This window comes from Peromyscus leucopus, chromosome 4 (assembly GCF_004664715.2).
Source record: "Peromyscus leucopus breed LL Stock chromosome 4, UCI_PerLeu_2.1, whole genome shotgun sequence".
NCBI lineage: Eukaryota > Metazoa > Chordata > Mammalia > Rodentia > Cricetidae > Peromyscus > Peromyscus leucopus.
Window position 1 is genome coordinate 132,250,389 of NC_051066.1, and position 13,016 is coordinate 132,263,404.

General features: G+C 43.8%; 1 protein-coding gene across 3 annotated transcripts in view; it reads right to left on the bottom strand.

Annotated features, from left to right (window-relative positions):
• Nucleotides 1-12,326, bottom strand: part of LOC114706507 (ubiquinol-cytochrome-c reductase complex assembly factor 1) — an 87,628-nt gene extending 75,302 nt beyond the window's left edge. For 2 of the 3 annotated variants that reach the window (XM_037205351.1, XM_037205350.1), the window contains exons 1-2: nucleotides 12,137-12,326; nucleotides 3,649-3,753 (exon numbers count right to left, since the gene is read on the bottom strand). In XM_037205351.1, coding sequence (XP_037061246.1) covers nucleotides 3,649-3,753; nucleotides 12,137-12,160 — 129 coding nt within the window. In that variant the 5' untranslated portion in view covers nucleotides 12,161-12,326. The remainder of the gene's footprint in view (nucleotides 1-3,648; nucleotides 3,754-12,136) is intronic. The other variant, XM_028888896.2, reaches the window with a different exon arrangement.
• Nucleotides 12,327-13,016: the final 690 nt, after the last annotated feature.

Consider the following 13,016-nt stretch of genomic DNA (forward strand, 5'->3'; position numbering starts at 1 on the left):
CACACCTGGTTTATGTGCCGCTGTGCAGTTTCATAAGCATTAGGCAGGCACTCGACCAGTTGACTTGAATATCCTCGGTTCTTGTTCTCTTGACCTGGATGCTGGGTATGTTGACTCTATAATAATTCACTGAGCTGTACACTTTTGATTTGTGCCTTCTCCTCCGTTTATCTTATATCCCGAGAAGAATATACAAGATTACTTAGGTTTGGAATAGGCAGAATAAACAACAGAAATCAGAAAGAGAAAACAATGACCCAGAATCACCAGGAAATCCCTCCTAAAAGAGGGCAAAGCAGGGAAATGAGAGGGCAGCTGAGGAACCTGATGCAGGAAAAGAATGCACACAGGGCCATGGGCCGAAGCTCTAGCTTCCTCACAAATGTTCTGAGAACCAAAAACAAATCATGCATGTAAAAGAGATGTGCAAACTACAATGGATAATATACAATATAAACGTAGGTCTGTTCCAGACAACTATCACGACAAACTCTTGCAGATAGGCCCATGCTAAAAAAAATTTAAGATTTTGAAGCTGGGCATGGTAGTGCACACCTTTGATCCCAGTACTCAGAAGGCAGAGACAGGCAGATCTCTGTGGATTTGAGGTCAGCCTGGTTTACATGGTGAGTTCCAGGACAGCCAGAGCTATAAAGTGAAACCTTGTCTCAAAAATACATACATACATACATACATACATACATACATACATACATACATACATATGGAAAGGAAGGAAGGAAGGAAGGAAGGAAGGAAGGAAGGAAGGAAGGAAGGAAGGACTGTAAGATCTCATACAACAGGAAGCAGGAAGGTTCAGTGAACAGAAGACCTTGCACACAGCCTGATAACCTAAGTTCAGTACAGATCCTACAAGGTGGCAAGACTATGTGTCCTGTGACTTTCCCATGAGTACTATGGCACAGGTACACTGCACTCACACACACAATATAAAATAAATGAAATTTGAAAATCGATTCCACACTTATTTTTCCTTTCCAAAAAGCTTGAGGGCTGGGGATGCTGGGCTAGCATGGAAGCCCTGGAATCCACCCTCAGCACTACCCAAGGCTGGTGGGCCTGTAATGCCGGCACTCAGAGAAGGGGGAAGCAGGCATAGCGGCAGTTCAAGGTCATCCTCACCCGGATGGTTAATTCAAGACCAGTCTGGACCATACGAGTCAACAAATAACAAGTAAATAAGTAAAACAATAACCCCCAAAGGGTCTTGAAAGTGAAGAGGTCCCATGATGGGAGGAGGAGCGGGACAGAGACAGACTCAAACAATTACTGAATGCTGAGGGTACGTGTGTCTCACAGTCCAGCCAAACTGTAAGCTCCACCAGGGCACAGCCCACTTAGACTCCTTTTATTCTCCGCCCCAGTGCTCAACACCATTCTGGGCACGGAATCAGTACTCAATAAAAACTAGGTAGATTTTTTTTTTTCTACTTTGTTCAAAGAGAAGGACAACCTGGAGGAGGTCCAAAAAAGAACCACAGACTGATCAAAGGAGGACGAAAAGGTCCTGGTGGAAAGGTTAAAATGAACTGAAGTTGTTTGGCTTGGAGGAAAGGCAACTCAAGAATTAAGTAACTCAGAACAGCTCTGGGGCTGGAAGACACTACAGAGGTCTCCCAGGCCAATTTTTTCACTTCATAGATGAGGAGACTAAAACCAAGGGAGAGGCTGCAACTTAGGGAAGGTAGGTTAGGGCAGTTTATTTTTTTTATTTTTTTATTTATTTTTTTTGTTTTTGGTTTTTTTGGGGTTTGTTTTGTTTTGTTTTTGCTTTATAGTGAGGATTAAATTTATTCGAGCAGTATGAGCTTATATAGTAATAAAAATAGTAGTTACGAAACTGGGTGTGGTGTCCCATGCCTCTAATCCCAGCACTACAGAGGCAGAGGCAGAGGCAGAGGCAGGCGGAGCTCTGAGTTGAAGGTTAGTCTGGTCTATAAAATAAGATCCTGTCTCAATAAATAAATCCTCAGTCAATAAATGTAAGACCAACACTGGGCAATATCACTGTAATGATTATTAGTCTAGAACCATCAAGAGAATTATCAAATAACCAAACAATCCAATTTGGACATATATCCAAAAGCAGGGTCTCAAGAGAGATCTTTGCACACCAGAGTCTATTATAACATTATTCACGACAAACAAGAGATGGAAGCAATCCAAACGTCCAACGAACCATACAGAACATTAGGCCAGCCCTTATAAGCAGAAATCCTGTAACATGCTACAGTATGAACACAAAAGAACTTAAGCTAAGTGAAATAAGCAAGCTGACTACACTTATATTTGATAATTAGGATGCTCAAACTCCCTATTAAAAATAAGGGAAAAAAATCTCCTGAGTGTGGTGGTGTACCCCCTTGATCCCAGTACTGGGAGGCGAAGGCAAGAAGAGCTCTGAATTCAAGGCCAGCCTGGTCTACAGAGCTAGATCTGGAACAGCCAGGACTATACAGAGGAAGGAAAAATGTTAAGAAAATTAGAGCTTATAATGCCAAAAAAAGGAAATAATTTACAATTTTAGTAACAAATAAAGACTATCTAAACATAAATAATGTCTGTACTAGTAAGTGAACCAGGCATCAGAATATATAATTCTATATATTTGATATTTGTTAAGGTACTTAACTATTTCCTTTTTTTTTTCAGTGCTGGAGACTGAACCCTCATGCATACAAGGAACTGAGCTATACCCCAGCCCTGTCAGGGTACTTAAGGGAAAAATTAATACGTACACATTTCCATAAAGATGGGAAGAGAACCAGCAGAGATGAAAATACCGACATTTTCAGATCTGAAGTCACGGGCGATTTTATTCCCTTTATTACTAAAGTATTGTATGACTAAGCAGGACAGTGGTGGTGCATGCCTTTAATCCCAGCACTTGGGAGGCAGAGGCAGGCAGATTCCTGTGAATTTGAGGCTAGCCTGGTCTACAGAGTGAGTTCCAGGACAGCTAGAGCTACACAGAGAAACCATGTCTCAAAAAAAACAAACAGGGCCTGGAGAGATATCTCAGAGGTTAAGAGCACTGACTGCTCTTCCAGAGGTCCTGAGTTCAATTCCCAGCACCCACATAGTGGCTCACAACCATCTGTAATGAGATCTGGCACACTCTTCTGTATACATAATAAATAAATAAATCTTTAAAAAAAAAACAAAAACAAACAAACAAAAAGTGTTATATGACTTAGAAAAAATTAAGAAACTAAAACCCTTTAAAGAGCCCAAGGTTAAAGACATCGCCATAAACCATGTGATCAATGATAAACTAAGGCCCTAAATAATCATGTCTTGGATTTTACATTCATAAAGAAAATGAAATATTTTGTCACCCAAAGAAAAGTAGCACAAAATAATTTTAAAAAGAAAACTGAAACGTTAACTCTAAGATGAATATCTGGAAAAGGTCCCTAACAGTAAAAACCATCAGACTGTGACATGGTATCCCAGGCTAAGTTCCACTGCTGGGGTATTTAGAAGCAACGCCCTGGACAGGTCACTCAAAGAACCCGTCTTGAACCGACATCACAGAGACCCTCACTGTTCTCCTGGGGCTTTGCCATCATAAAATGTGGTTTGCACATAAATAAGGCTTCATACCAACCAAAAGAACAACTTTACCTGGGAAATGCTGGAGAGAGTCCTGCCCCACTGTCTTTGGGTAGGAGATACTGATACCAGTTGGCTGCATATTGGAACCCACTGGGAGATGCTAGTCTGGTTCCTCTAGAAAAGAAAAACATTGTCAGGAATCTATATCAGAGTCCATATGTAGAGAGTAGAGTGTACCTGTTGACATTGTAAAACAGTAAGAATTATATATTTGGTAAATATCTTTAATTCCTCCATTGGGAGGCAGAAATGGAGGATCTTTTAAGGCCAGACTGGACTATATACTGAATTCCAGGCCAGCCAGGGATACATAGTGAGACCCCTTTTCAAAAAGGGTTGGAGGAGAAGAAACACATATTCAGCCTTCAAGTCTGGTTCCTGGCAAGAGTTCCTAGACCTCCTGGGGTTCAGACATGAGTGTTTTGTCTTTCACGACAACCACTTTGAAACTTAGGCGTTTATACGAAGACTTGACTCTAAGGACAGAGGACTGGCTGGCTAAGGAGCCAATCACTTAAAGCTCACACTCGCCAGAGTGCCACAGAGTAACCTAAGTGTACTGTTCCTGCTCTGCTTGTGTGTCAACAACTTCCAATGTCCCAAAGTTAACAGATGGCAGCTTTAGGATGAATACTGGAAGCCAGGTAGCTACCTCCAGAACCCACGCCCGTTCACGAGATCAAAAAGGAACAGTTCGCCTCAAAGCTCCTTCTAATACTGGAACCATTGATAGTGTTTTGAACCAATTAAAACAGCATATTGGGGGTGGAAGGACGGTGCTGGAGAGACAACTCAGTGGTTAAGAGCACCAGTTGTCAAACAGATCTGGGGTTCGATTCCCAGCACCAACATGGTGGCTCACAACAGTCTGTAACTCCAGGTCCAGGGGATTCGATGCCCTCTTCTGGCCTCTGCTGGCACTTGTACTCATCCATGTACATATACATGAATATTTAAAACAAACAAATCTTAAAGAAATAAAACACCATATTTGGGGCTGGCACTATGACTTGCTGCCATGCCTCCTGAGTTTGCTGCCCTGGACCCATACAGTGGAAGCAGAGCCAACTCCTGTGGGTATTCTTCGGACCTCTACACATGTGCATACATGTGCATGTGTCTGTGCACAAACATGAAAATAAGTAAGTAAATAAATGTAATAAGGTATAGAGTCATCTTTTTAAAAATTAAGAAAAAAAAAAAAAAGCCAGGTGTTGGTGGCGCATGCCTTTAATCCTAGCACTCAGGAGGCAGAGGCAGGCGGATGGATCTCTGTGAGTTCAAGACCAGCCTGGTCTACAGAGCAAGTACCAGGACAGCCAGGATAGACAGAGAAGTCCTGTCTCAAAAAAACAAGAGAGAGAGAGAGAGAGAGAGAGAGAGAGAGACAGACAGACAGACAGACAGACAAAACAAAACAGCTTATTGGGAGCTGGCAAGATGGTTCAATGAGTGGACAGATGACCAGAGTTCAATCCTCAGATCCCACAAGGTGACAGGAGAAAACCAATTCCCAAGACCTGACACATATGATGCTGACATGTGTCTGCACTCACATACACATATACACATAACAAACAGCACACCATGGAAAGAGCCATGTACTCGGAGTCAGAAAGCTTTGGCTCCTCTAGTCATAAACCACACAAAATAACAAACTCTATGAGCTCTGGTTATCTCCTCTCTAAATTAGAGATAGATCACACTGCCACAACTGTACCTTGTGTTATTAAGCTGAACTCAATCCCCATTTCCTGGATGGCAGGAGGGTCAGGGCTGAGCTGAGGGAAGGCATTAGAACTTTAAATCTTCAGGTCCTTTTTTGAAGTGTCTCACAAGTTCACAGATTATGTATGTTTCTAACAGGCCATCCACAGAACTTTATATTCCAAAGGAAACAGGGAAGCCAGCTGGACAACGGTGACACTCATCCCTGATCACTTCTCTAACGGGGAGGCTGAAGCAGAAGGATCATCAGTTCCAAGCAAGCCTGAGCTAGACAGACTCCACTTCAAACAAAGTAGTTAAAAATATTTTATTTCTGTTGAGTTGGAGGACAACCTGGTCTACAGAATGAGTTCCAGGACAGGGCTACACAGAGAAACCGTGTCTCCAAAAACCAAAAAAAAAAGGGGGGGGGGGCGCAACAGGTGGAAGCAAATGCAAATCTAGACTGGAAATACAGCCCAGTTGGTGCCATAAACACATGAAGCCTGGATTCAATCCCCAGCACCTGCCTGGCATGCCAGTGCAGCCCAGTAATCCTGGTCCTGGGAGGTGGAGGCAGAAGAATCAGTACCCAAGGTCATTCTCAGTTTTAGAGGGATCAGCCTCGGACACAAATGACCTGGTCGTTTTTAATTTAAAAAGCAAACAAAGGGGCTGGAGAGATGGCTCAGAGGTTAAGAGCACCGACTGCTCTTCCAGAGGTCCTGAGTTCAATTCCCAGCACCCACATGGTGGCTCACGACCATTTGTAATGAGATCTGGCGCCCTCTTCTGTATACATAATTAATAAATAAATGAATGAATGAGTGAATGAATGAATGAATGAATGAGTAAATAAATAAATCAAACAAAAAAAAAGAACAGTGACAAGTAGAGTAATGTGTCACCAAATAGAGACTATTAATTTCTATAAAGAAATTATCTGGGCTGGAGAGATGGATCAGCAGTTAAGAGCACTGGCTGCTCTTCCAAAGGACTCAGGTTCAATTCCCAGCACCCACATGGCAGCTCACAACTGTCTGTAACCCCAGGCCCAGGAGAACCATCCCACCAGGCATGCATGTGACGTACCTATCTATGCAAGCAAAATACCCATTCATATTTTTAAAAAAATCTTTAAAAAAAAAAAAAAAGAAAGAAAGAAAGAACTTGTTTTTTTAAAATAGGGCTAGTGGCTAGAGAGACGGCTGTCTATAAAGCACTTGGTGTGTAAAGGATTGGCTCGGTTCCGCAGCACCCTCATAAAAAGCTGGCTGTAACCCTGCCAATGGGGAGAAGAAAGAGGAGGAGCTCCGAGAGCTCATTGGCCAACAGTCTGGCCAATCAGCAAGCTCCAGGTTCAGTGAGAATCCCTGCTGGTTTGTTTGTCTGTTTTGTTTTTTCAAGACAGGGTTTCTCTGTGTAGCTTTTCGTCTTTCCTGGAACTCACTCTGTAGCCCAGGCTGGCCTCGAACTCACAGAGATCCGCCTGTCTCTGCCTGCCAAGTGCCGGCATTAAAGGCGTGGAGAATCCCTGTTTTCAAGGTGACAAGTGCTCAAGGAAAACACGGGACATCGACTTCTGGCCTCCACACATGCACACTCATCTGCACACACCCGAACATGTATAAACACATATACAAATAGTACTCAGTAGTAAAGTCCTTGTGTAAGAGTTAAATTCCCAGCACCACTGAATGGGAGTAAAAAAAATAGAAAGATGAAGAAGAAACTCTAGGGCTGGGGGCGTGGCTCAGTGGGTACAGTGCCTTGCCTATCAGGCACAAAGCCTTGGGTTTGATGCCCAGGACACCCACATGAAACTAAGCACAGTGGTGCACAGAAGCAGGAGAGTCAAATTCAAGGTCATCCTTGTCTACCTAGTGGGTTTAGACCACCTGGGCTACAGGAGAGTGTCTAAAAAAAAATAATTAAAAAAAAATTAATCTGGAATTGAAATGTACAATAACCAAAATGCAAAGGGGCGTGGCTCAACAGCAGACTTGAGCATGAAGACCTGAGGACCCTGAAGATACCTCAGTTGAGATTCTCCAGTCAAGGGAACAGAAAGACACCAATGGGGTACCATCAAACCAACAAATATGTCCAACATCAGGAAGCTTAGCAGGAAAGGAAAGAAAGGGACAGGAAAAAGACTTGAAACAAAAACAAACTAACAGAAGGCATCAGGGAGGGGCTGGAGAGATGTCTCAGCAGTTAAGAGTACTGGTTGCTTTTCCCGAGGACCTGGGTTTATTCCCAGCACCCATATGACAGCTCACAACCATCCATAATTCCAGTTCTAAGGGATCCAACACTCGTTTCTGGCCTCCAGAGGCACTGTACACATATGATCCATAGGCACACATTCAGGTGAACATTCACATACATAAAATAAAAGTAAATAAAATCTACACACACACACACACAGCAGAAAATACCCCCAAATTTGTTCTACAACCTAAAAAATTCAACTAGCTTTAAGTAGGATAAATAAAAAAGATACATCATAATCAAACTGTCAAAAGAAGAGAAAACACAAAGAGAAAAAACAGTGTTGACTGCAGCAGCAAGAGAGAAGCAATTCATCATACACAAGGGGCCCTCAGTAACGCCAAACTGATTTATCCCCAGAAACCACAGCAACCGAAAAACTATGGGAAGAAATCCTCAAGATGTTAAATGAAAAAGACTGTCACAGCCCGAGCATGCTAGGACATAACCTGTAATGCCAGCACCAAAGCGCTGAGGGAGAAGGATACTGGCAAGTTTGAGGCTAGTCTAAGCTACATTGTGAGACCATGCCCTAAAAAAAAAAAAGTAAAATTTCTATATCCAGCAAAACTATCACTCAAAAGTAAAATGGAAGGTAAAACAAAACTTCCCAGATAAACAAAAACAGAGAGAATGTGTAGACAGCAAACAGAACCTCAAAAAAATATTCCTTCCTAATGAAATGAAAGGGCCGTAGATGGGCTGACAAGTTGGCTCAATGGTTAAAAGCACTTGTTGCTCTTGCAGAGAACCCGGGTTCAGTTCCCCACACCCACATGGCAGCTCATGGCTGGCTGTAATTCTGTTCTCAGGGGATCCAACACCTTCTTCTGAGCTCAGTGGGTACAAAGCATGCACATGGTACACATATATACATGCAGGCAAAATATGCACATAAAATCATAAAATAATAAAAAGAGGATGCTGGACGGTAATTCAAATCTACATGAGGAAATAAAATACATTGGCAAAGGAAACTACTTAAGTAAATAAAAATAGATTTTTTTTTAAATTTTTAGGTCTCTGAGGTTTTTTTTCTGGGGTGGGGCATGGGGGGTTTCAAGACAGGATTTCTCTGTATAGCCCTAGCTGTCCTGGAATTTGCTCTATGGAATTTGCCTCTGACTCCCAAGTGCTGGCACTAAGACTAAAGGAAGGCCTGTACTTCCGATGACCACCACCTGGCTTTAGGTCTCAATTTTTTAACTTAAAGTTAATTATAAAAGACAATTATAGCCGGGTGTTGGTGGTGCATGCCTTTAATCCCAGCACTTGGGAGGCAGAGCCAGGTGGATCTCTGTGAGTTCAAGGCCAGCCTGGGTTACCAAGTGAGTTGGGGGGGGGGGGGGGACACAACTATAAGCCTGTTGATATACATATAGAAAGCTGTGATCTGAATGACAGTGGAATCATAAAACACAGGAAATAGAATAGAGCTTTAGAGAAGCATAGTTCTTATATCTCTGAAATCAAATTGGTACCAATTTAAACTAAATTGGAATAAATTAGGGTGCAGGTCGGGCAGTGGTGGCGCACACCTTTAATGCCAGCACTCAGGAGGCAGAACCAGGTGGATCTCTGTGAGACCAGTCTGGTCTACAGAGTGAGATCCAGGACAGGCACCAAAAAATTACAGGGAGAAACCCTGTCTCGAAAAACCAAAATAAATAAATAAATATAAAAATTAAAAAATTAGGGTGCTAATTTTATTTCCAGTATAATCACAAAAATTATCCCCCTCCCCCCCCAAAAAAAACATAAAACCTTTTACCACAGGTAGGTCTTATAGCTGAGTTGCGTGCACACACACACACATACACACACACACACACACACACAGTCTTAAAGACAAATTTTCTAAAAAATTAAATACAGGGATGTAATCCTGTTGGTAGAGTGCTTGCATGCACATAGCCCCAGTTCCACTCCCAGCACCACATAAACCAGACATCGTGGAGCATGCCTGTAATTCCAGCACTGGAGAGGTGAAGGAGGATCTCATACCCAAGTTCAAGTTCAGTCTGGGATACTTGAGACGCTGTCTCAAAGAGAAGAGGAAGAAATCATCACCACAGAAACATAGTTTTTATTAGTTGATTCTCTGATCAAACCTAACAACGTCACTGATTTAAAAAAAATCTGGGGTCAGTGAGATGGCTCACTGGGAAAAGGCAACCAGATGGCCTGAACTTTATCACCGGGACTCACAAGGTAGGAGAGAAGAATCTCAAGTTGTCATGTGACCTCCACACTCAGTGTAGCATATGTGCCCAGGCGTGTGCACATGCACACACATAAATAAATCAGATCTCTGAGTTCAAGGTTAACCTGGTCTACAGGGCAAGTTGCAGGACAGCCAAAGCTACACAGAGGAAACCCTGTCTTGAAAAACCAAAAAAGGAAGACAGAGAAAGAAAGAAAGAAAGAAAGAAAGAAAGAAAGAAAGAAGGAAAGAAGGAAGGAAGGAAGGAAGGAAGGAAGGAAGGAAGGAAGGAAGGAAGGAAAGAAAGAAAGAAAGAAAGAGGGAGGGAGGGAGGGAGGGAGGGAGGGAGGGAAAGAAAGAAAGGAAGGAAGAGGGAAGGAAAGAAAGAAAGGAAGGAAGGAAGGAAGGAAGGAAGGAAGGAGAAAAAAGAAAGTCTGAGGTGCCGGGCAGTGGTGGCATTCACCTTTAATCCCAGCATTTGGGAGGCAGAGGCAGGAGGATCCCTGAGTTCAAGACCAGCCTGGTCTACACAGCAAGTTCCAGGATAGCCAAAGACACACACACACACACACACACACACACACACACACACACACACACACAATCTAAAAAAAAACAAGAAAGAAAGAAAATCTGAGGCTCAGAGAAGTCAGACGCTTATTCAAGATTCCCCCTACAGCAGGTGGTGGAACCAAGATCCCCATGGCTTTCCAGATCCTAGAGAGGTTCACTTTGTGTATTTGTGAAGGCCTTGCAAGGTGTAGTGCCAGCCCAAATCCCGCTCCCAAGCAGGTGAGCAATAAACACCTGCTACTGATTTCCACTTTGAATTAGCCCTAGAAGATTTACCATAGCTTCATCAAGCTCTGTTACAGTGTATTAGAAGACCTGGGGAGACTTTCTTTATCTAACCCTGCATTTTTGTGCCAAGAAAGATAAACAGGAAATAGAAAAATAGGCACCCCTGACAGAGGGCAGATGAGGCGGGTTTTATGGGTGCTACTAATAAGAAGAAATGAACCTGTAATAACCCCTATGCTCGGGAACAAGAAATTTAAGAGAGTTGGGCACAAATCTCCAAAGCAAATCAAGCTGTTCATTTCAGGTCTGCAGCTCAATAAACTGTTGTTTTCTATTTCCCCCAAATTATCTATCTCAAAAACTAATTTAGGGCTCAGCAGTAAATTCCTTATCTAACATGTATGAGGCCCTGGGTTTAACCCTCAACACACACACACACACACACACACACACACACACACACACGCACACAATTTACAATAGAACAGTTGCCATTTACCCAGCCATCCTCAGATTTTAATTCAACTTTTGCCTTAGCATCTGTAATTACTTCAGCAAATGAATCCTTCTCTAGGCAACAGGAAGACACCTCAAACAAAATATCCTGAGCAGCAATTGAGAGTTCTGCACTTTGCTAGGGTAACAAGGAACGTTAAGTAGAGAATGTAGTTGCTCACATATAAAGTTAATAAAAACACATAAAATAACAATCCAAAAGCTAGCCAGAGGCAGAAATAGTGTCTGCTACATCAAAGAGTGCTCTTGACCAAGTTTTGCAAATACCTGACTAAAATTTACAAACTGCCCCATGCTTTTGTGACTAGGAACTCCGCTGCCATTTTCTTAACCCTTCCTAGAGATCAGGAGTGACTCTCAAGAGGATTTAAGGCCAAATCTCACGAGGGACGTGGACAGAGCTCCCCGAGAAGATTAGAAATAATCCGGAAGTCTTTCTTTTCCTTCATTCATTCAACAAGTGTGAGGTTGTGCCAAATACAATGCTGGGCAGTGAAAGCCATAGGGCCGTTTCTCCTAAAGCTTTTACTGATAACCTATACATCCCACTGAACTATACAAGAATTCATTTAAAGTCTCTAAAACAAACTAAAGAAACCTCAGAATCCAAAGGGACTGCAAGGAGATATGTCCTCATTTTTCACATGGACCTGGAACCCCCAGTATCTGACTCAAGGTCACACTGTGACAGACGTGCAGCAGACGCCCCCCCAATTCCACCCCGACTCCAGTCAGTGCGTCCCGAGCTCTTCTCCCAGACAGCGATCCTCATCACATAAAGATCCGAGGTCACTATCTTCTAAAAGGCGGGGAAGCCAAGGCCAAATGAGGGGTAAGGAGAAATGGGAAGCTGTCCCAGTTTCCCTGTGGAAAGGCGGCCACGCAAGCGAGCTGTGGCACGGGCTCCCCCACTTCTCCCCTGCTTTCCCGCCCCGCCCTCTCCAATCCCAACCCGGAGACGCGCGTGCGTCTATAGAAAAGTATTCCTGCACTCACAAGGACTCGCACCAGCAACGCCATGTTCCTCCACGATCATTTCCGGGTGAAGGATGGGCTTCCGGGATCCCGGTTCTCACCACCCCCCTGTGGACGCTGCCCTCTTGCTAAAGGGAGTCGGGCTCCGGCAGCGCAGGCGTAGATGTCGCACTGCGCACCCGCGCGTTCCCGGCTGCGGATCTGAATGGGGTTCCAGGGCGCGAGACTCCGTCCCGGCTGTGCGTCACAAGGGTTCACGTTCTTCCCCCACGCCGCCTCCGGGACCCCGGCCTCTCCCATCCCACTCACCCTTCGGTAACCCTTTGACAGCCGTTCCTTTTCGTGACTCCACCCCCAGGAGACGACGGGGCTGGGCGAGCAGGACCTCCGGTGTCCCGATAGTTTCCAAAGAGCCCGAGGAGTATGAGAACCTACAAACCCGGTCCTAGAAAGCCAAGAAGGAAGGTCGTCACTTGCCAGACCTAACAAAAGAGGAACTTGAGGCGTGTGGTTGGCTGGTTAATGAGAGCATCTTTGAATACTGATAGGAAAGAACTAGTAAATGAACAGCCTGGTGGTGGTGGCGGCGGCGCACGCCTTTCATCCCAGCACTCCGGAGGCAGAGGCAGGCAGATCTCTGAATTCGGGGCCAGCCTGGTCTACATAGAGGCTACTTAGCGAAACCCTGCCTTGAAAAAAAAATAATTAGTAAATGAGGAGAAAGAAGGAGGGAAGGAGTTGCCTGTGGGAATGGGAGAATGGTCTTGGCTGAAGAACTCTTATATCCCAGGAGAAGTATAAAAGAGAAGATATTGCTGTTTGGGGGACTGACAGGAAGCTGAAGAGTTAGCAATTGAAGTACTTCCTCTCTACCCAGTCAATAAAGACCCACTGAGTATTC